Below are 25,463 nucleotides of genomic sequence, written 5' to 3' on the forward strand. Positions count from 1 at the left end.
AAAAACTAAAAGTTGAAAAAAATATCTGGAATTCAGAATATCTCCGGAAAAAGATAATCCCTGATAATGATCATTAATTGTTGACAAGAGTCACAAGTTGTATCTTTAAATGCTATATATAGCGAATAATTTTGTAAAACGTTGAGGTTGTTGATAAGTAAAAAAAACATTTAAAAATGGCTTTTAAATACCTTGAACAAGCTAAACCGGGAGTGTCTATTATCTCTGCAATATGGATGGACAGCCAAAGCAATTTATTTAGCAGAGCTTGCTGCTCTGCCGTTGAAGACTTACAAGACCATCAAAAAATTAACAGCACCAGAAGTTCCAGAGGATTTTTTGAGGTACATTTCGTACAAAGAATTAGTGATGAAATTGGAAACGCTGGAAATAAGAAAATCATCATTAATCCCACAGTATAAATTTGGTAAAACTTATCATAGCAATGAAGAATCAACACAGACATTTGCTCATCGAGTGATTCGAGCAACTTAAGATTGCAAGTTCTTGCCTTCAGAGAGAGATGGCTGACTTTGCGCTGAGCAATTTTGTTTTGACGCGCTGAGCGATTTTGTTTTGACGATTGTGTCAAAACTGCATCTGTGATTGTACAAACTAGATTAGATGTGGCATGTTTATCTGTAAATAAAGAAGTAAATGCAAGTTACCGTACAACTGGTACTGAAATAACAAGTTATATACGAAGAAAGAAATGTGATGCTTCAACTGTGAATCATTAAATCACTTTGCACGCGAATGTACCTCTTTATGCAAGAAATTCTCACATAAACATGTTGCGAAGGACTGCTACAAATGTCAACAAAACCAGGAAAACTTAAATGGGACAAGTTCACATCAGGTATTTCTAAAAGAACTCATCCATAAACAATATTACCTACTATCGACTTGGTAATAAACGAAAGGAAAGCTATAGTGCTTGTGGATACTGGTTTCTCCCAAACAATCATCACCAAGAAGTTACTGCTGTCTGACTATATAGTGATTACTGTAGTAGATGTTGCAACAATTGGCGGAATAATTTGATGCAAAGAAGTTATTGCTAAAACACACCACCCAACAAATGGATGCTTGGTGGATGCATTGATGTTAAGTGTGGATAAAGTAATAAACAAATATGACATGATTATGGGTATGGATTTAATAAAGACGTGTGATAGATTAAAAATTGGAATTCTGTAATTCTTTGCTTAAGTTGTCATCGACACCTTGTGCTGCGACAATTGAAACTGAAACAAGCAAAGCTTATTTTGATGGCAAAAAATGGATTGTAAGTTAGGAGTGGGAGAACGAACCTAAAATGAAAAACAGAACAAGTCAGTATAACAGATTTGACCAACATTGTGAGGTGTTCAACAACAAAATTAATGAATGGATCAAAGAAGGCATACTCATCAAATATGACGATAAAATTATGGGAAAAGCTAAAGGTTTACTACCGTTGATGTGCCTCATTCAAGATAATAAAAAGAAAATAAGACCTGTGCTTGATTATCGCAAACTTAACATCTATGTAAAAGCCTCTAAAATGGATGCAGATGTCATCAATAATGCAATGAGGGATTGAGACTCATGAGTAAAAATAGCAACGACTCGGTGGTGGATCTAACACAAGCATATCTACAAATTCTTGTGAATAAACAACATTGGCCTTACCAAACTGTCATTTACAAAGATCAACGATATGCACTTACACGTTTGGGCTTTGGTTTGAACCTAGCACCAGTGATGATGAGCTCAATACTGTGATATGTTCTCCAACAAAATTCTGCACTTCCAAAATTCTCAAGAGGATACGTTGATGACACCTAAGCAACCAATGGAAATGGAAGAAAACTGGTGACACATATAAAGAAATGAAGTCTTTGCGCAAAAACACCTGAATATTTTGGTGAAAACCCAGTTTGTGCACTAGGATCAGAAGTAACAGTAAATCCATCAACAAAGGAAATGTGTTGGAAGAGAGGACGTGAGATTCCTATTATTAAAAATGTGCTCACCAAGAGGGATATATTCTCATTATGTGGTAATCTGGTTGCTAATTTACTAGTTGCTGGATGGTTGAGACTTGCATGCAACTTTATAAAGAGATGTACAAATGAAGTAGGCTGGAATGAACCTATTACAAATAAGTATGTTAATGAAATGATGCAGGAAGTTGTGGATAAAGTCATAAAATGTGATCCAGCAAAAGGTGTATGGAATGTCAAATGCATCTCTTAATGTATGGTGTGATGCAAGTTCGTTGGCAAAAGGAGTTGTGATAATGCATGGTGACAAAAAAAAGAAGATGCAACATGGCTCCGACCAAAGTCTGATGCAATGCATATCAACGCAGCTGAACTGGATGCATGTATTTAAGGTCTCAATATGGCATTGACATGGAACCCAAGTGATGCCTCTATCAAAACTGATTCTCATAGTGTATTCAGTTGGTTAATTTCTGAATTGACTCATGACAAACATGTAAAAAGTGTTGAGCAATGCGAAATGCTAATTCGACAAAGGTTTCAAATATTTGGAAAATTAGTTGAGGGTTATGCCATAAATGTAAATGTTACATGGGTACCAACAACAAAAAATATTGCATGCTGGTATCCATGTCAACAGAGACACAGTGAAACAAGTTGTCCCTGAATGTGATGAATGTAATTCGATTGATCCTAATGTGATTTTGTAGGATAAAGGAAATCTTGATGTCAGTAAAGTGTGGAAAAGAGCACCCTGCGATGTTACTCATGTTGATTTGTTGTTATATCTCACTTTTTTTGATTGTGGCCCAAGCAGATACATATTGTGGACACCATTAAGCAACGAAAGTTCAGCAATAGTTGTTCAATTGTTAGTAACAATATGGTCATTGCTTGGACCTCCTTCTGAAGTTCTCCTAGATAATTCTAAGTTGTTTAGATCTCAGAATATGCAAGCTATGGCGTCAAAATGGAAAATAAGACTTATCCATTGAGCTGTTGAAAAACCATCAGGAAATGGAATTGTTGAAAGAGTTCATTGGATGGTAAAAAGAATGAATGCAAGAGCAAAATGTGGTATACCCATGTATGTATTCTTAATCAACAACATTCCATCAAAACACAACACACTTTTTAAAATCTTTTGCCAACAATACAAATGCATCTGAATTCCTGGAATTGACAAAGCCGAATTAGCTCAAAAGTCCTTGACTAAGTTTCAAGGATGAAAAATTGGCAATAAAGTGTGGGTAAAGCTCAAGCATATGACGCAGTGTACACAGCGATGGTTAAAAGGAAGTATAGTGGCATTGCATAATGGTTTAACAGCTGAAGTCGACATACACTATCATATGCATTGTTGTGTAGACAAAAAAGAAGAAGATAAAATAAGTGATGACTATTACCATTTGACACTAGTTAACCTCCCGAAAAACAAACTTAAAACCAGAGATGTTAACAAGGCCAAAAGTAGCAAGGCCAAGGTCAAGGCCAAAGGTTACAAGGCTGAGAACAAGGTCAAGGCCAACAGTTTTAAGGACAAGGCCAAGATTAAGAGCTTCAAGGCCAAGCCCTACGCAAACATTTTCAAGACCAAAGACTTCAATTTTTGCTTTACATTAAGGCCAATTATTAACAAAACTGTAAGTAGCAAGTGCTGTGACAATAAAACCACACTTTCTAAGAATAGACCAAGGTTATGCGCAGAATTCAACGAAATCAATAAAAAAAAAGGACAAAACAATAAAAGCCAAGGCCAAAATTTTTAAAGCCAAGACCAAGGCCAAGGCCTCAATTTTTGGCCTTAAGGCCAGGCCAAGGCCAAGACCAAGGCCAATGACTAACAACTCTGCTCAAAACACGCCATAAACGAGGATCCAAGTTCTCAAATAAATTCTCTGGACAATGGTGAAGCTGACAATAGTATGGACTGCGCTGATCAAAACTATCCAACAAATTGTGAGACAAAGTTACAGTCTGTTCGGTTCACTCACTATGGGAGAAAAGTAGTCCCTAACCGAAAGTATCATGATTATGCATGAGCTCTTGTTGAGCTGGAGGAGATGTGATTTTAAGTGCACCAGAGATGTTGTGATTTTAAGTGTGTCAGAGATGTTGTGATTTTAAGTGCGTCAATAATTTGTCAATAATTAGCTTTGCTAATTATTGACAAAAGTCACACGTTGCATATTTTTATTATTATAACATTTTGTAAAACAATCTTTAATTGTTGACAAGAGTCACAAGTTGTATTTTTAAATGCTATATATAGCATTTTTTTGTAAAATGTTGAGGTTAAGTAATAAAAACATTTAAAACAAAATGGCTTTTAAATACGTTGAACAACAGATTTCTATTCAAAATTCATCAAAATTAAATCAAGCTTTGAAGATACTTCCTTTCCTGATTATATTCTTTACAATAAGTAGGCCTACTCAAATATTGGAAAGTCATTATTTTTCAACAAATTCTTTAGTACATTTAAATCTAATACCGATTGTGTACTTAATGATTCTTACAACTTTATTAACAATCTCTTTAATAACCTTAAAACATTTAATAAGATTAAAAAAAAATTAAATTTCTCATTTCTTCCTATTAATAAATATGAAATCGTTGATGGGATTAAAAACTTTAAAGAAAAAAGCAGCTGTGGTTATTCAGATATTCCAAAGATAATTATTAAAAAGTCATATGATTCAATCCGTTAAAAACTATATTCAATAAATGTCTAGAAACAAGCAGTATTCCAAATGAATTTAAAATAGGTAGTATTATGCGACTTCATAATCAAAAAGGTGAAATTAATGATAGGAGCTATTCTAGACTGTTTTCTACAGCATTGACCGTATTTGGGTGCTGTCCAAATTAAAATTTGAGGATAATTTTTTTTTTTTAAATGTTTTTTATGTCAAATGTTGTTTTTTTTGCGCAAAAAAGCAGATCTACCGCTAAATTTCTCTGAGACGGAGAGGTACTGCCGTCCAAATTTTTTTCCTAGAATAGGCCCTGCATGATATCAATAGTGATTGAAGTATTACTACAATATCTCCACTAACAAAAGTGTTTGAACAAATAATTGCTAAAACCATAATGGTCATCATTGAATAAAATGATTTATTCAATGATGGCCATTATGGTTTCAGATGCAATCATTCATGTGAAACTGCGTTGCATGTTCTTATCTCTAAAGTAAAGCTTAGTAATTCTAAAATATTCTTTACATTATTAATATTTATTGATTTCAAAAAAGCTTTTGACTTAGTAGATTCCAAATTACTGATTTTGAAGCTAAAACAGTTTTTCAACTTATATTGGTATCACTTGTCATAAGAGTCATATCATCCGCAAATGTTGATATGTTCAAAGCATTAGTTGAAAAAGTTCAAAAGTTTGAAAAGTTCAAAGCATTAATTGAAAAACAAAGTTTTTCAACTAATGCTTTGAACTTAATAAGCAACTATTTTCATAACAGAAAAATATTTACAAAAGTTAAAAATGCATATTCTAACAAAGAACAAGTTAATAGTGGTAATACCACATTTTAGGACCTCTTTTTTTTTTGATTTTCATCAATGATTTACCTGAATATTTGATAATATTTGAATCAACATTTGCAGATAACATGACACTTATGACAAGTGATACCAATATAAACAAATATATAACAAATATATAACAAATATATAATAAATATATAACAAATAACAAAGACTAAATTTTTAAAATAATATCACCAACATCAATCATATTAAATGATAAGTTTAAAATCAAATTAGTTAATAAATTTTCTTTGGTGTCATAGCAAACTACATTTTACTTAACAAATAAAAAAAATTTTTCTCAAAAATTATTCTCAACAATTAATATATTTGGTTGAGCCTTCAAAGTTTGTTTACAATTCTTGAAAACATTCATTCTACCTAACTTTTATTACTGCTCAAGTCTTAAAACTAATATTCAAAACAAAGACATATTTCAAATCAATTAACAACTTAATGCATACAACCTACATAGTTTTTATCATTGATTTTTATACAGAACACTAAAACTATGCAATCAAACAATTTTTTTACAAGAAACCAATGAACTTATTCAAACAATTTGATTATATTACCCTTGATAACATCAAGTACAATACTCGAAATAAAAACTTTTTAAGCTTCAAAGAGTCCCACAAACATGATAAACAGTCATTTAAGTTTTCAGCAATATAATTAATAAGCATAGCAATAACGACATCAAATTAGCACAAAAAGAAATTAGTGATCTATTTTTACTGAACAACATCAACACAACTATAGCACATACAACTATCAACAACATTAGGTTTGATGTCAATATAAACAGAATAACTACATTGACTTTTATATAAGAGAAGTGTGTAGTAGTGTCACGGTAGAGCGCTTGCTTTATAAGTGAGAGGTTCCGAGCTCGATCCCCACCATGCCCCTGGTAGAACCGAGCTCAACTTGTTTCTGCGCGCAGCGGCCTCAAGGTTCGTGTTTCGGAATTATAGAGTTGAGAGAGGGTTATAACCACAAGTAACCTCCTCATATGTAGTGGCCTTATTGGCCTTGGGGAGGTTAATAAACAAAAAAAAAAAAAAAAAGAGAAAAAATTAAACTTTAAAAAAAAGTGATCTGCTGTATAAACAATATTTTTCTGTTTTTTATGTTTCTGCTGTATAAACAATATTTTTCTGTTTTTTTATGTTTCTGCTGTATAAATAATATTTTTATTAGATCTAAAATTACTATTTACTGATTTAAAAATAATAGATATGCACATATCAAAGCAAAACTGATTAGAATTTACAAAAATAACACAAAGAACTTACAGGCGATATAATGACCTAAGATTTCGAAATGCTCCAGAAGGAATAGTTGTCAGTCGGTTTGAATTAATTTGTCTAAATAGTTATAAGTATTATTAAGGTTTACAACCAAACACAAGTAAATCTTATGTAAATACTATAACAAATAAACTTTATGATAAACAACATATACATACAACACCAACAGCCTTGGAAGTCCATCAAAAGCACCATTTGCAAGACCAGATATGTTATTAACACCAAGATTTCTAAATTCATCAAAATAAAATATATACTTTAAAATAAAATTAAAAAAAACGTGTTTCCGAGTTTGAGAGATGTATTTATATATATTTATATATTTTGTTTTAAATTATATAGATTAAAAATATATTTTAAATTGTTTTACAACAATTCAAAATATATATTTAAAAAATAAGACAAATTTTTTCATTATATATATACATATATATATATATATATATATATGTATATATATATATATATATATATATATATATATATATATATATATATATATATATTTGGTGGTCCAAAAAAACGAAGTTTGGAAATTCTGTTCTCCACAAGGCTTATCTTATTTCATATAATATTAGAGAATTTCTGTAAAAATATGAAGCAAATTGAACAATATTTAGAACTACAGATGTTAAGTAAATGCAGTGTAAGCCGCATCAGCAATGATATGGTTTGGATATTTCTTGAGAAGTCTGATCATCATTGCATCATTCAGGGGAGTGTATGAAGCCAGTGGAGCCTCATGCCAGAAATGCCCATAATTGAGAGAAACAAAGAGTGCCAGCTCCTTCAGACCTTGCTTTTCTTTAGCAGTTAATTCCAACTGGCCTTCAAATAGCACCATTTTTAGAGAATAGATGGCCTTCGACATCCATCAAGCATGATGCATTGCTCCTAGAGCTCGGAACTGGAACTCCATCTTAAAACTGCTTCCACCGAGGAAGACAAGACATAGCCGAAGGAGCTCGAGGTAATCTTCCCGAGACTGCTGTTCCTATGACTTTGGTGTAGTAGACAACCATCTCCGTCCAAAGAGTTTCGATATCCTCATTGAAGATTTTGTCACTAGCTGGCGAATACTCTGTTTGCCTGATGTATGGCCTCCTACAATTTTTGGGACTGCATCACCGTTTGGGATGGCATCAGCGTTAGTAGCCAATCTTGCTGAAGAGAACTGGTTGGTGGCTGACAAGCTAAACTTCAGCAGAACTTCTTGTTGCAGCTGCCATTATGTAATTAAGTACCTGTTTGTGGATATAAAAAATACTAAATAGTAAATATTGTTATACTGTTCATGAATGTTATGTTCAAATGTTCAATGTTTATTTTATTTTAAAAACAACAACTATTTTAATTCAAAAATACGATATATTTAAAAAAATTTCAATTTTTAAAAATGATTTGCTGATGGCAAGATGTCTGCTGTTTACAAATTACACAAAGAACTATACCTTTTCAAGATGTATTTGAGAACTTGAAAGTTGTAACTAAGAAACGCAAGATGTAATTGAGAAGATGAAAGTTTTTTTGTTTTTTTTTTAAACATCTTCGCTTCCAACAAGGCTGCAAGCAACAACTAATTAAAGTTGGAAGTTACTGAAAGAGAAAAGATGAAGATTGTAGAGCAAGATAACGATTGACGGACGACTTAAAAGATTGCAAATTATATGAATCAGGAAAGCAAGATGAAGGAAGCGAATTCCAAAGAGCTGATATTCGAGGAAAAAAACTAGACGAATAAGCGTTTTTTGAGCACTTAGGAACAGTCACAAAAAAAGGATGGCACTTAATTAAATGACGAGTAACACGAGAATGAATTATAGTAGATGGCACAAGAGACGCTAGCTCTTTAGAGCAGTGCCCATTATAGTATTTGTAGAAAAGAGAAAGAGAAGCAACATTACGACGATGTGATAATGGTTGGAGATTGGCTGCAAGAGCAGGTCCAACTATGTTTACAATGCATTTTTGCACCTTGTCTAAAAGAGAAAGAGCATCATTGGAAGAACCGCCCCAGATATGGCAACAGTATTCCATACAAGGCCGGATTTGAGATTTATAGAGATGAAGAATAGAATCCGAAGTAAGAAAGTGACAAGCTCAATAAAGAGGTGCAACCTTAGCAGATGCTAATTTTGCAACAGATTTGATATAAGGTTTCCAAGAAAAATTGGAAGTAAGAGTTAATTCAAGAAGATGAAGGGTAGATGACTCATTGAGTACATCACCGTTCATAAATATAGGAAGATCTAAATTATTGCGATAACGATTGACTGAAAAAAATTAAGTTTTATCTGAATTAAAATTCACCAGCGACTGTGAGCCCCATGCTGTAGCAGAAGTGAGATCCTTTTCAAGCTCAAATGCCCCCTCCAAGCAATCAGAGGGTGTTGATTTCTTATCACAACAAGAATAAATGGTAGTATCATCAGCAAACAATGCCACCTTGGATGTGAGAATATCTGGAAGATCGTTAATGTAAATTAAAAAGAGTATAGGGCCAAGGATAGAACCTTGAGGAACCCCTGAAGTTACAGAATAAGAAGAAGAGTGCTGTCCATCGAGTACAACTATTATAGTACAATTGGAAAGGAAGGATTCAATAATCTTAAAGATGATGCTGGATTTAATAATCTTAAAGATGATACACCATAAGAAAAAAACTTATGGAGAAGACCAGCATGCCAAACTTTATCAAAAGCTTTAGAAATGTCAAGAGCGATGGCCTTAACCTCTCCACCTTTATCTAATGCACAATAAAACCTATCAGTTATTACTGTTAGCAAGTCAGCTGTCGAACGAGAAGATCGCTCTCCAGAATTTTTGAAGATAGGGATAACAGATGCCGCTTTCCAGCAGGCTGGAAAACAAGGCTGTGATAAGTATTTGTTAAATAGTTTTGAGAGTATAGACGATAGCTCCAGAGAACACTTCTGCAAGACTATAACAGGTATGTTGTCCAGGCCACAAGCTGTAGAAGAGTCTTGGCAGGAAATCACTTTAGATACAGAAGCTGGAGTGATATGAATGTCAAGCAATGGATCAACCTGTTTGTTAGCAATATCAGGTAGAACGCAACTAGTGGAATCAAGAGATGATATTGATGAAAAGTTTTTAGCAAACAATTCAGCTTTGTCTTTAGGTGAGGTGACAAAGTCTGAACCATAAAAGAAGGTGGAATTAAAGATTTGCCCTTATTATTGATATTATTAAAGATTCTCCAGAAGTTGCAAGAGCCTAATTTTTGAGATGAGATACGAGATTTCATGACCTGAGAATAGCGGGTTTTGGAGTTAGACAAAACCTTTTTACAATTATTTTACATCTTTTTACAATTATTTTACATCTTTTACAATTTTTACAATTATTTTTTACATTTATTTTTTACATTTTTTACATTTATTTTTTACATTTTATACAATTATTTTACATCTTATATTTCTTAATTACATCTTTCATGTTCTAAATTACATCTTACGTTTCTTAACTACAACTTATCAGCAAAACAATTCTCCAGAAAACAGACGTCTGTTTATTACTGCTAGAAACAATTGTAAAAAGGTTTTGTCAACAACATACCTGTTATTGTCTTGCAGAAGTGTTCTCCGGAGCTGTCATCTATACTCTCAAAACTATTCAACAAGTGCTTATCAGAGTCTTGCTTTCCAGCCAGCTGGAAAGCGGCATCTGTTATCCCTATCTTCAAAAATTCCGGAGAGCAATCTGATTCGTCTAACTATCGTCCCATAAGTCTTCTTCCTATCATAAGCAAGGTTTTTGAATCTTTAATTAACAAACACTTAATTTCTCATCTTGAATCTAATAACTTACTTTCTGACCATCAATATGGATTTTGATTTTGTCGTTCTACAGCTGATTTGCTAACAGTAATAACTGACAGGTTTTATCGTGCATTAGATAAAGGTGGAGAGGTTAAGGCTATCGCTCTTGACATTTCAAAAGCTTTTGATAAAGTTTGTCATGCTGGTCTTCTCCATAAGCTTTCTTTTTATGGTGTATCCGGCAACATCTTTAAGATCTTGCTTTCCTGATTCATATAATTTGCAATCTTTTAAGTCGTCCGTCAATCGTTATCTTGCTCTACAATCTTCATCTTTTTACTTTCAGTAACTTCCAACTTTAATTAGTGGCTGCCTGCAGCCTTGTTGGAAGCGAAGATGTTTAAAAAAAAAAAAAGAAGATGTAATTTAGAAGATGAAAGTTGCAATTGAGAAACATAAGATGTAATTTAGAACATGAAAGTTGTAAATAAGAAATCGTAAGATGTAATTGAGAAGATAAAAGTTGTAATTGAGAAAAGTATAAAGGATATAAAGTTCTTTGTATTTGGAATTTTGTAGTCCTAATATGCTTTGTAATTTAAGGCTGGAAATAATATACTATCAATAAAATATAAAAAGTCATAAAAAACGCATTTGAGGTTAAGGCCGTAACTGGAAAAATTCTATTGGGTGTCAATTAAAACTTTCTTTTATTTTTGTTTATGAAAAATTTAAATGAGATTTCAGATAAATAATAAATAAAACACAAATAATTTTTTTACATAAAAATTTAAAATTTAAATTTAAACAATGTCATTAAAAGTCAGTGCAGTATTCAGTTAAGCACCAACTTGGACGCCTTCCATATTTAAAATCATTACAATCACCTCCCATTATTGTATTTTTTGCCGCAGTAACAATTCTTTCTAAATATTGCATTTGTTGTTCCATAATCCCAGCATCGAATACAGGTGGAATGCAAATAACATTTTTAACGTTTATTTTTATTTTGGACCAGATAACTTCCACTGGATTTAACATTGGGCTGTAGGGTCCTAATCGCAACAACTGAGCCGGTGAATTTTCAAACACCCTTTCTAAATGAGCGTGACATGGAGCATTGTCTGTTATAACAACCAAATCCTCTAAACTATTCTCGGATGTAACCCACTGGTTAAGTGGGTTACATCCGAGAATCATTTAGAGGATTTGGTTGTTAGGGCAAGAAATTGCTTTAAATGATTCTCTGCGAGTTTTATCATGACAACATTTGTTGTTGATATAGCTGCAATCAAATGTATGTTTGCACCTTTTGAAGAAGATATTTTCATTATTGCTTTTTTCCCCTGTTTGGCACGTCCTTGTGTTTTTCTACAAAAAATATTAAAATTTGTTTCATCCAACCAAACTATCTGATGACCACTTGTGATGAGTTTGTTAATGTTCCTAACATATTCAGCTCTTTTTTGTTTGTTTTCATTACTATTCATTGTAGTAGGCTCCTTGTGTACTTTTTTAAATGAAAATAGTCTGCCTTTGAGGGATTTGGCAATTGTGGTTGTGCTGATGCTAATATTAAATTGCCTTAAAATCCTTGTTTTAATGGCCACCAATGTCAATCCATTTTAGTGTTTCTTCGATTTGATCATCAGTTTATTTTTTTGGTTTAAAACCACCTCTTCCAATAAAATTTAAATTTCTGCTGCAAACCCAATTGTATGCTGTCTTATATTTGACACCTAAAGTTTGTGCCTGAGTCACCCAATCGTTGTTTCGCTCAGCACACTCCATTACTCTTCTTCTATCATGTATTCTCATTTACATATTACGATTTCTTAATTGCAACTTTTGTTTTTCAAATTACATATTGCGATTTCTTATTTACATGTTGGGTTTCTCAATTACATTTTAAAATTTCTTAATTACATGTTGTATTTCTTAATTACATACTTTGACTTCTAAATTACATGTTGTATTTCTCAATTACATCTTACTTTTCTTAATTACAACTTTCAAGTTCTCAAATACATCTTGAAAAGGTGTAGAACAATTACTTTGTATGGTGTCCCAGTAGGGCTGTTCAGAAAAACAAAACTAAAAATTATGTATAAACACTTAACAATGTGATTTCTGCTACAAAAATGCCGTAAAATTAGGTGCTTACCCAAAATGTTGAAATCCTATTGACCTCTAAAATTGCTCAAACTGGTCCAATTTTTTGCATGGTTATTCCTTATATATAGTAGAACAAAGTTAGCCTTGTAGAGAGTGGTTAGGAACACTTTTAATTTTTACTATCTAATTCTAGACCACCCTAATACATATATATATATATATATATATATATATATATATATATATATATATATATATATATATATATATATATATATATATATATATATATATATATATATATATATATATATATATATATATATATATATTAGGGTGTCCCAAATAACAACTTTTTTTTAAATGTCTGCTTCCGCCCTCTAAATATGTTCTATATAATAAAATAATACTGAAATTCAAAAAGTTTTCAAAAAAATTTTTTAGGGGTCCCTCAAGACCATCCTGAACATCAAACGGGTCCCTAATATTATAAAAAAATAAAAAGTTCTTTAAAAGTCATGCTGGATCTCAAAAGAAGTGAAATTATGAAAAAATTTCAAAAATAATTATCATTTAAAAAAAAAATTATTTTAAAAATCTAGTGGAAGGAGGTGTAGAGTTTAAGGATAAACACAAAATAACAGCTTATGCAACAGTCACATTCAATGCATCAAAGTTTTTCTGAAAAATAGAAAACAAAGAGTTATGCTATCTTCACTTTCTCACTGCATTTTATCTGTTTCATTCATAATGTATACTCATGCCAATAACACAGGCTATATACAAACTATTTATAAAACAAACCATTTATAAAAAATCAAGGACAGAAAGCTACAGTAGTAAACTGTTTTCGAGTCATAAAATTAAGTATATAACTATGGCTTGAATCACAAAAAATTACATATCAACAAAAATTAAATATAAAAGTATCTGGAAGAGATGTTGGAGTCATCAGAGGATTTAATCTTTTTAAATCTTTTAAAAATTTTAAATGAAAAGTAATAGTATGTGTATGCAAAGCATGCTGGGTAAGATTAATAAATTTGTTTACTGTTTATGTAACTTTAGCTGTCATAGTCTGCAAATACCACACTCACTGGTTCGTAACAGATACAATACTAATACAAATACCAAGCTCACTGGTTCATAACAGATACAATACTAATACAAATACTGCATTATGATCATTACATTCTTTTAATCAAACTATTAAAAAAAAAATTTGTAAAACTTACAGTTCTGATAAAGACATCAATCCTTCAAATGTTTTCTCTTGAATATAAAAGATCTGGTTCCGAAATAAAAATCTGTAAAATTATGAAGTGTATAAATTAAGTGTCTTTATTTAAAAACTTGTACTTTATAAATGAATCAATTAAAATTTTTTAACAAAACAAAACTGATTTAAAATACGGCTAGCAGCATCTATGTCGCTAAATTAAAAAAAAACCTTGTAAAAATTTGGGATATATTTAACATTGTAATTTGACAAATAAACTGATAACTTTTTTTGCTCAGACATAACAACAAGTAAATTGATAAGTTCTTATATTAAAATTGATTTAAACTTTGGACATAATGATTTACACAATTTGAACAGGTGGTTTACACAGTTTGGACATATATATCTAAAATATATCTAAAAAAGCTATACAAATTTTCTTGAATAAAATAAGCCAGTTTAACTTTGTCAAGTTCACAAGCAAAAGAATCAGGTCAAGATTAGGACCATGACAATCATCCTGCTATTAGTAACAAGAAATCCAGTAAGCCCTAATACATGTCCTGCTACCATTTAGGATTTGGTTTTTTAGACTAAAGCTAAAAAAAATTAAATCTGAATTAAAATTCTCTGTGTCTTGAGGCTATTGGTCAAAATTTAAAACAAAGACTTGAAAAATATGCAGCAAAATTTTGTTGACTAGCCTCCCATTCCTTTATCCCATAGGCTGGTATAGATGTAAACCTGAGTTATATTGTTCCATGTCTAGGATAATAAAATTTTGATCTACTTGATTTATATAAAAACCATACCTCACACAAAATTAGCAGATCTAGTTACTCTTAGTGGAATTCAAAATGATATTTAAATTCTGATCTTAGTGTTAACGGATATTTTAAACTACAAAGACTTCAATAGTCACATACTAGGTCTAAACATATTTAGGTACCAATATTTTTTTATAGACTATTGTTTAAAACTCCTACACCTTTCTTTTTATTATTTATCATTTTCTTTCTTCCCAAGACTGCACTCTTTACAATGTTGTTTCTGGTTAAATTGATCAATTTTCTTTATCCCTATATATAAAAAAGGTTAGGTTTCTCTGGTTTAGGAAGGATATTTTTTTGTTTAAATGTTTGCATTTTTTGCAAATTATTGTTTTCCAATATTGTTGTTATTAGCGATTTTAATGCTCATTACACTGAATGACTTGGCTCTAGCACTATAGACCCTGCTGACACTGAAATTCAAAATTTTTGCTTCTGATACTTAAAATCACACCTATAGTAACTTTGTGACTCGTTTTCTAGATCATTTACCCTAATCATTTACCTTCACTCCTTGACTTGTACCTTACCTTTGGTGGTTCAGACCATGCTTATATCTCAATAACTTTTTTATTTTATGCTTTTTTTTACATCCAACTAACCCTCTCATTGCACTTCCAACTACTACTGTAAGGGTGACTGATTCCTTTTATGAATTTTTTTTGTAATGCTCCTTAGGATGATGTTATTTGTCTTATAAATTTCAATCTGCTGAAAATTACACTTCTAACAAACTCTCCAAGATTCATGCAAGCCTAGAAGTTTATATTCCTTTTCATTGGTTTTAAACCAAGACTCACTCTACCCATGGATTTGTCCTTCAAGCTGTTATTTGCAATTACTAATCGTAATCGTTTTTTGAAAATAATTTAAAATTCTCTTGAAAGCAAATGTCTTTTAATCATTGCGAAAAATCGACTCTTCATGTTTCTTACAAATTACAGAGTGAAATAATGTTAGACATCAAATTCACTCCTGATTCTGTCGCTTAAGTTATTTCTCTTTGCTTTCAACTTTGCTACAGCTAATGAATTAGGCAACATTCCTGCAAAACTGTCACTTAAACTCATCTACAGACTGTCGTACAAAAGTATGACAGTCTGTAGATGAGAACAGAAAAGTTCTCCTGAAAAGTAAAGTAAAAGTTCTCCTCTTTTTTTCTCTCTAAACTGAATCTCAACTGAACCTTGTTTTCCTGGCTGCTGAACAATGATACCTGTTCTTATTTTTAAATAATCAGGAGATTGATCTGACCCCAGTATATATATAAGTCAGAATCTTTAAACAAAAAAATATCTTATATTGTTTAAGTTGTTAATACTCTCTGACACTCAATATAGATCCTCTCATTATACTGTTGACTAGTTAACAACAGGTTCTTTTGTGCACAAAATGGAAGCAGTAAGACAAGGGCTATTGCTCTTGATACAACAGAGACTTTTGATAAATGCTGATCTTCTCCATAAAATGCATAAAAAATAAAATAAAAAAATAAAAATTGCAAGTATAAAAAATACATTATTATTCATAGAGATGTCATCTGCAAATGTAAAAAACAATATGTGATACTAAAATGTATCCACTGATATAACATTATATAAAAACATCTGTAAGTGTAAAAAACCCACTGATATAACATTATATACAAACATCTGTAAGTGTAAAAAATCCACTGATATAAAATTATATACAAACATCTGTAAGTGTAAAAAATCCACTGATATAAAATTATATACAAACATCTGTAAGTGTAAAAATACCACTTATTATTTAAAAATTAAAGACTTACTTGAACCCATTATTATCACATAAAGTTTCATATATGTAAAACTATTTGCGAAAAATTATGATTTTTTTTTTTTATGGATATTTTGATTATCTTTATTGCTAAAACAAAAAAGTTGTCACATAAAAATTCTAACAGATAAAGTTAACATATTTGACATACCTCCCATGACCCATTTTACAGGTTTCTTTGTTAGTAATGATGAATAGCATCATACTGAGTTCTCTATGCCTTCAAAAATTATTTTTTATTATTGATACCTGATATAAAGATATCCAGTAGCAAAGTCAGCATATGCTAAGGTTTGTCAATATTTGGGGTGTGCGCTTTTTGTTAAATTAATGAATGGTTGTTCTAATGATACCTTTCCTTTGTTTAAAAAAGATACATTAAAAATGTAGCTTAAAGCTCATCTTTAAAAAAGTTACAACTCTCATCTCTCTTGCACCTCTTTTCTTTCTCTACAAAAAAAAGTTCTTGATCATGCCTTGTCATTAAAAAAATGAGGCATCTTTTCACTGTTATTTTTTTTTCATGCAGAAATTCATTCATTCATTTTATTCTTCTAACACCAATGCTTTGGAATTTTTATATACCATCATATTTCTGGACTCATACAATTTGTAGTTTTTTTCTTACAAAAATTACATATTATTAGCAAGAAATTCAGGTTTTAGCAAACTCACAACTTATGTTTAGCAAACAATAAAAATTGAGCTTATTTTTTTTTAATTTAGTGACATAGATGCTGCTAGCCAAATTGGGCTGACCAAGTACTCAATATATAAATTATTATAGTAGTTATTTTTTATCCTAATTTAATAATATCTACAATAATATACATTAATAATTATATTGTTATTTACTATAATCATTACATATAAACATTATTACAACATTATTTTACAGTCATTTATAACAGAATAAGAGAATATATATATATATATATATAACTATTTTGAAAATGCTTTTAAATTTTTTAAAATTAATGATTTTAAATCGGATGAAAAATCCAATCCAAGTTAAAAATAAAAATAATTATTTTAATGTCATTTATGTAAATATTAGAAGTTTAAAAAATAATTTTGAAAATTTTTAAAGGAATCCCAAACCTCTGAGACATGTTGTGTTCAAATTAAAGAGAATGACGCATAAAAAATGTTTGGGCTTAATTTTTTTGATTAAAACAAAAGAATAAATGCATGCCAAAAAAAAATTACCTTTTTATATTTTAGTTGAAGTTTGCCATCTCCACTTTTTTGTGGGCCAAATAATCTTCATTGTATATGCCGCAATTTACAGACTTGATAATCTATTCAAGCGCATTTTATTTCTAAGAGTTTTAGTATATGACATCATTAATTTTTTGTTTGTTTCCTTAATCGATCTTTTAAACAAACAAAAAAAGGAATGACGATATGTACTAAAACTCTGAGGAATAAAATACGCTTGAATAAATTATCAAGTCTGTAAATTGCAGCGTATACAATGAAGACTATTTGGCCCACAAAATAACAGAGATGGAAACCTTCGACTAAAAAAAAAAAAAATAATTTTTCTTGGCATGCATTTATTCTTTTGTTTTAATCAAAAAAATTTAGCCCAAACGTTTTTTTATCATTAGCTTCAATATGAACAAAACATGTCTTGGAGGTTTGAGGTCCCTTTAAACTTAATTTACAAAACCGAGTTACCAGTCTTTCAAGCAAGGGGTGATTTCAATTAATTTTTTTTCAATGTTTAAAATCGGAAGGAGATTACAGGGTAATTCGAAAAAAATTGGAAGGAGATTACAGGGTGAGCCAAAAAAAATGCGACTATAGTTACACATTTAAAAAAATATCAGTAAGCTTTATTTCTTATTTCTGACAAAACTTTATAAAAGAGAATATTTAAATTAAGTAAAAAAAAACTGTTTACTTAAAAAGTCCACCTTCTTTTTCTATAACTATTGCTATGCAACACCTGAAGCTACGACAGGTCTTTTTAATGTAGTCTACTGAAATCTTTTTCCATGGTATGACCAAAGATGTCTTCAGTGTCTCAATATTGGAATAAAGTTTGGATAGTTTAGAATAGTTTAGTGGGTTGATGTGAGTTTGGTGGCCACATTTTCTTTGGCCAAAAACTTCTAATGTTTGAGCACAGCCATTTCTGTGTTTTTTGTTTCTAGAACGCTTAAGGATGTAGTGATGCCCCTTTTTTTTGTTTCTAGAACGCTTAAGGATGTAGTGATGCCCCTTTTTTAACAAAAACTAGAGGCATTTTTTGACCGTCTGAGGTCTGACCGTCTGAGGATATAACACCGTAAACCATTACCTAACTCTACCAGGAAAACTGTGCAGTTTTTTGTTTTGTTTGTCCACAAAAAAGCTTTTTACTTGGAAAACTTGGTCATTTGCAAGTTTTATTATATTAAACATTTCAATATTTGCGGCAAAAACAAAGAAAGCATAACTAACAAAATAGAAAATGAAAAAAAATGAAAATGTAAAAAATTCATAATTTAAATAACATGCGTACTGTTTTTGTTTTTGTTTTTTTAAGGTGGTTGTTATTAAATTTAGTGTTTCAAAAGATTTTTTTGCAATACATATACTTGTAACATTAACATTTACCACTCGCAACCAGACTTGATAACCAGTTACTTTAGTGAAAGCCTCAGGGGAGAAGGAGAAAAGATTATATTAGAGTTAGAGCTAGCTAAAAACTATTAAAAGGTGTCGTACAGATGTCCAGTATAAAAGCACAGAACTCAAGCAAAGATTTATTATTAACAACTGTTTATGTATATTTCACCAATAACATGGTAGACCAAAAGAAAGGGGACAGGTAGAACTGAGCACACTGAGCAAAATGAAAAAAGCAACAGGTATCCAAAATTACAAAGTGCTAAAAGATTGGAGATAAAAAATGTAAAGGAATAGATAGGCAATATGAAACAATTAAGGCTATATGAAAAATGTGTAGATGGCATGGCATAACTATATATTTTTTTTTAACTTCAATTGACCTCCCCAAGGCCATGAAGGCCACTGCAGTCGAAGTCAAAGAGGCTACTATAGTTGCGGTTACAAACCTCTCTCAACTCTATAAATCCGAAACATGAAATTTGACAAACAAGGCTGCTCCGCGGAGAAACAAGTTGAGCATCGTACTACCAGAGGTGTAGTGGGGATTGAACTTGGAACTCCTTGGTTATGAGGAGAACGCTCTACCACTACCGCATAAAATTGAAGTTTAATTAAATTACCCCATAAAAACTTAGAAAATACACTAAGAGACTTAAATGGTATAAGAAATCTGAATATAAAGAGGTGTGTACCATTTAAAAACTTACAACAAAAAGATTTATTATCTACAAAAAAGAAAAGACAAATGGTTACAAAGCAAATATATGACAGCGAGTTTTAAAAGAAAAACAATGAAATATTGGATAGTAGTAGGATTAAACCACAGCCATTCCGTGTATGAAGTTAATTATATAATTAAAAAAGTGAGTAGAAAGTAAAAGTAGATACGTATATATGCTTACATGAACAAACCAATGTATGAGTGTATATTATCATATATGCATGCATTACATAGACATATTCATATAGGGACAATAAATACTTGTTACATTAAAGTTATACAAACATATTTTACATACAAATAGCAATTTTTATTTTTGCTTTCCTCTTTAAAAAAACATATAAAATATAGAAAAACTACTCTTTTTAATGCCAACTGTTTTTTTTTTGCTTTGCTTTATCGGATTTTGTTGCTCAAAAAAAAAAACCACTCTAAAAAAACAAAAATAAAAACAGTACACAAAATATTTAAATTTATTTTATTAAAGATTTTTTCTATTCAAATTTATTTTAATTTCCTATTTTGTTAGTTTTGCTTTCTTTGTTTTTTCTGCAAAGCATTGAAACGCTTAATGTAAATTTTGCAAATGGCCGTGACCAAATTGTCTATATATAAAATTTTTATATATTCAAACAAGACGGAAATCTGCTTGTGTCTCCTGGAAAGACTTGTGACTAGGATGTTTTTAAGTGTTCTCATTTTTTCATTCCCATGTTAACCTTCTTGGGCATATTCCTGATTGATCTCACAGAGTTATTACCAAGCCTGGTTTTGAGAGCCCTTATTGCTGCTGGTGTTCTTTTAGATCTTGGTTTTCCACTAGCCTTTTTTTTTCTCTAGATGACCACAAGTCAAAAAGCAAGCTTGAACATGAAAAACTATTGATCTTGGCAACTAGATTGAGTGGAATTTCAACACTAAAAAGAATAATTCGTTTCTTGACTTTATTTCTACATATTTTAGAAAAAAAAAATCTTCAAAGATGTCTAAACAACACCAGTCTATCTATAGAATTCAAAAAATCTTGAACATTTTATCTTTCAAACCTATCCTAATTTAACAGTCACATTTCTAGCTCATCCGACCACCCTAACCCTAGACAGGCAAACTGATCCGGATTTGAGTAAGTTTACTATTCAATTTTATTTTCAATTGGAATTCTATTTAAAACAAAAAAAACAAAAATAAATGTTAAAATAAAATAAGATTTTATTTTTTGACATGAAAATGTGTTTGTGTTTCTATATATATATATATATATATATATATATATATATATATATATTTATATATATATATATATATATATATATATATATTTATATATATATATATATATATATATATATATATATATATATATATATATATATATATATATATATATATATATAATATACATATATATATTTTATATATTAATATATATATATATAATATATATATATATATATATATATTATATATATATAATATATATATATATAATATATATATTATATATATATATATATTTTATATATATATATATATATATATATATATATATATATATATATATATATATATATATATGTATAAAAATATATATATATATATATATATATATTTATATTTGGGTAGGTCGATTTAAGTTTTTTTTTTGAATTTTAAGTTGCGTAATGTTGCAGTTACTGTGTCAAGGTTAGAAATGAGGTTTTGCCAAATCTCGAGTATCCTGGTTTAAAAATGGCTTGCGGATTTACATTTCAAGTCTTAATTTTGGACTAGTTTTGTTAAACTGTTAATTTCAAATGTTGAAAGATTTTATTTTAAGTCTACTAATCTTGTTTTAAATAATCTCGTTTCGAATTTATAAAGTAACCAATAAACGATTTCTTAAAAAGCGCGATTGTTTTAAGAAGCCAATAAATTTTTGCTTAATCGTTTACACCCATTTAAATTTAAATTTTGCAAATCTTTTTTGTATTTAAAAGTATTGTATCTTAGTTGTATTTAAAAGTTGGTCTTAAAATTCAATATAAAGTATTTAAAAGTAGGTTCAAAAAAAAAATTGCAAATTAAAGAAATCTTTTAATATCAAAGGTAAATGCTTATGATTATTATATTTAGAGTAATGTTTTTACCTGTTTAAATTAAATAATTTTTGTTTTGCAACTTTTCGAAGGAACTAATGTATTTACTTAATTTAGTCGGAGGAACTAATGGTTTTACTCAATTTTTGATATTTCTGCATGTTCCTGTTCATTAGATGTGTTTCCCTGTAGTGACAGAAAAGTTTCAAGTAATAAAGAAAACTGCATAGAAGAACATATTGTATGCCTTTGCTCTCAAAGTAATAAAGTACCTCTTGAAGACAGAGTTTATCTTCGTGACCAGAGGAAAAAAATTGGTCCAAAAGATGCATATCAACTTTCTTCCGTTGATAGATTTTCTGTCAAAAGGATTCAAAGACTTGATAAAGAACGAAAAAAAAAAAAATATCATAAGCTAGTTGATGAAGATGAATCCATCATACCACACGTAAACTTAATTGAAGAAACAAGTGGTTTAACCATTACGGAGGTAAATATTTTATAAATACATGAAAAATTTGATGAAACAAAAAGTATTTTATTTTATTAACTTTTTTTCAGGATGAAGGTGACCAAGGAAACCAAGAAATAATCCTATTGGAAAATACAACTTGGTTAAACTTCCAAGATTTGCAATGGAACTAGTCAAAAACGAGTGTTTGTCAAACGTAGGTGCAGCCCTTGCAAATACTTTACTACATGACATAAAATATCTCCTGAAAAATGATGTTGGTATAAAAGATATTTTGATTGACAAATGCAAATTAGATAGGGCCATGTCAAAAGTAAAAATCGTTAGTGAAGATGTGGACTGAGAACAAAAAAAACAGTTAATTTGTCTTGGGGTTGATAGCAAGCTCGATCAGATAACTAAAACAAGTAAAGTAATAAACTCACCTCAAGGAGAAGTACTAAAGAAATGCATTAAACCTGAATTTCACCTCATATTTATTTATGAAGATGGACAATCGAGTGGAAACTATTTGAACCATATGACGATTCCTGTCACTGGTGCTACAGGCTTAGTTTTTGCTACCAAAAAGTTCAGTGTTTTACAAGAACATAACAGTTTGGAAAGTATACCGCTTAACCATGCAAGGTAGTTAACACTAGCTATTCGCCTTCTTTGTTTGTATACTAGAGACAATCAACCAACCGTTTCTTTTTAAAAAACTTGTATATTTTATTGTTTAGGTTTATGCTCCAGCGTGGTTCGAAATAAAAAAATCTTCAAAATTTCACGAATCCCCACGCCTTATTTTTTCTACTATTACTAGAATAAATAATCTCCCCTTTGATGATGTAAAACATATTGTTAAAAAAAAACATTAAAAACAACGCATTGTGTCTAAAACCTGAAAATATTCTTTTTGCCATGCTAAAAGATAATGACAGCAATATACGAAACTTTGGTTTTCAATTCTTACCCGCTCAAAGGAAAGGTATTTTTTTATAATTAACAAAAAGAGAGAAAAAAAAGACACATAAAATGTGGTAATTGCTTTTGATTTATATTTATAGAGTAAACAACAAAAGTTTGGAAGTAAATTTGAAGAAAATTCCGGAAATTAATTTTAATGCTAATCATTGGTATGAGTTGGTTGACATCATCAATACTAAATTTACGGAGCCCCCAACAACACAACATTTTTCAATTGAGCAAATCCAATATATGATTGACAATAATTTTGAACCTGAAATCCCTGACTTTCCATCTCACTCCCAGAGTGTTGAGCGAGCGGTAAAACTTGTGTCGGAAGCATCCCAATATGTCTATGGATTGGAGAATCGACACAGTTGCATTTTAACTAAACTGCTTAGCAGGAAGATGCGTAAACCATATGTTTTGAAAGGACATTATTCCCATTCTTATGATGATATTTTTTAATTGAAAATGTTTTCCTAAATATATATAACCATGTTCAAAATATTTTAAATTGTAAAAATAATGTTTATTTTGATATTTTTATGTAAATATAAGAATAAAAGTTTCACTATTTAAATCTTCAAATAGTTAACAAGTTGTTATAAAATTAGCTTAATTGTTATAAATTAATGCATAGAAAATCTGGTCCACAGCTCAACAAAATTAGAAAAGATATTATAAAAATTTTTAAAAATATTGGCTTTCAAATCGAAATAAACATAAATTTAAAAATTGTGAATTTTCTTGATGTCACATTTAACCTCTCTGAAAATTCATATAAGCCTTTCAAAAAACCAAACAATGAACTATTATATATTAACATTAACTCTAACCATCCACCCCAAGTTCTAAAACAAATCCCGATTTCAATTAATAACAGACTAAACCAAAACTCCTCAAATGAAAATGTATTCAATTTCTCTAAACGAATATTTGAAGATGCCCTAAAAAAAGAGTGGTTTTGAAAATTTTGAACTAAAATTTGACCCTGAAAAAAAGAACTAGAAATGTAATTAACGAAATAGAACTAGAAATGTAATTTGGTTCAGCCCCCCATATAGCAAAAATGTTTCTACTAACATAGGAAAAGTGTTTTTAAAATTGGTCGATAAGCATTTCCCGCGATCTAATAAATTACATAAAATTTTTAATCGAAATACAATTAAAGTTAGCTACAGTTGCACAAAAAATATGGAAAGAATTATAAAAGGTCACAATAAGGTTTTGTTAAACAAAAAAGAAATCCTAAATGAAAAAACTACAGAAAATTGTAATTGTAAACAAAAAATCAATTGTCCAATGAGTGGAAGTTGTTTATCAAAAAATGTGGTATATAAATGTGTTGTTTCCTCTAAGAATGTACCTGATAAACAATATATTGGCATAACAGAGGGTGAATGGAAAAACCGTTTTGCCAATCATAAGCAATCTTTCAAGAATAAAAAGTATTCAAAAGACACCATGCTGTCAAAATATATATGGGAATTAAAAGAAAAAAATATTGACGATTTTATAATGAATTGGTCTATCCTTAAAACAGTGCCTGCATATAACAATATTTCCAAAAAATGCATACTATGCCTACAAGAAAAATTTGAAATAATTACACATGCAAATCAAGAATGCTTATTAAACAAAAGATCGGAATTAATTTCTAAATGTAGGCACGAAAATAAGTTTCTCCTAAAAAACTATAAAAATAAATGAGTTCAAATAGTATTTACATTAACTACCCTCTTTAAAAAAACATTAAAAAAAATAGCAAATGTGTGAAAAATTTACAGTAGTTAAGACATTTTCAACTTCCTGTAATTTAATTTTTGGTATAAATTGAAGTTTTATTAATGTAATCATTCATTTCTGATGAATCTTTGTTGATGAAACACAGTGTTAAATGGAAAAAATTTTTGTTAACTGATTTTCTACTAATATATATATATATATATATATATATATATATATATATATATATATATATATATATATATATATATATATATATATATATATATATATACACATTTTGCATT

At 29.8% G+C, this 25,463-nt stretch overlaps 1 protein-coding gene across 3 annotated transcripts in view; it reads right to left on the reverse strand.

The window, feature by feature from the left end:
* Positions 1 to 25,463, reverse strand: part of LOC105843426 (slit homolog 3 protein) — a 106,475-nt gene that overhangs the window by 11,354 nt on the left and 69,658 nt on the right. For all 3 annotated transcript variants that reach the window (XM_065806289.1, XM_065806288.1, XM_065806290.1), the window contains 3 exons: positions 13,976 to 14,047; positions 7,002 to 7,073; positions 6,829 to 6,900 (listed from right to left, as the gene is read on the reverse strand). In XM_065806289.1, coding sequence (XP_065662361.1) covers positions 6,829 to 6,900; positions 7,002 to 7,073; positions 13,976 to 14,047 — 216 coding nt within the window. The remainder of the gene's footprint in view (positions 1 to 6,828; positions 6,901 to 7,001; positions 7,074 to 13,975; positions 14,048 to 25,463) is intronic.

The sequence above is a fragment of the Hydra vulgaris genome, chromosome 09 (assembly GCF_038396675.1).
Source record: "Hydra vulgaris chromosome 09, alternate assembly HydraT2T_AEP".
Taxonomy (NCBI): domain Eukaryota; kingdom Metazoa; phylum Cnidaria; class Hydrozoa; order Anthoathecata; family Hydridae; genus Hydra; species Hydra vulgaris.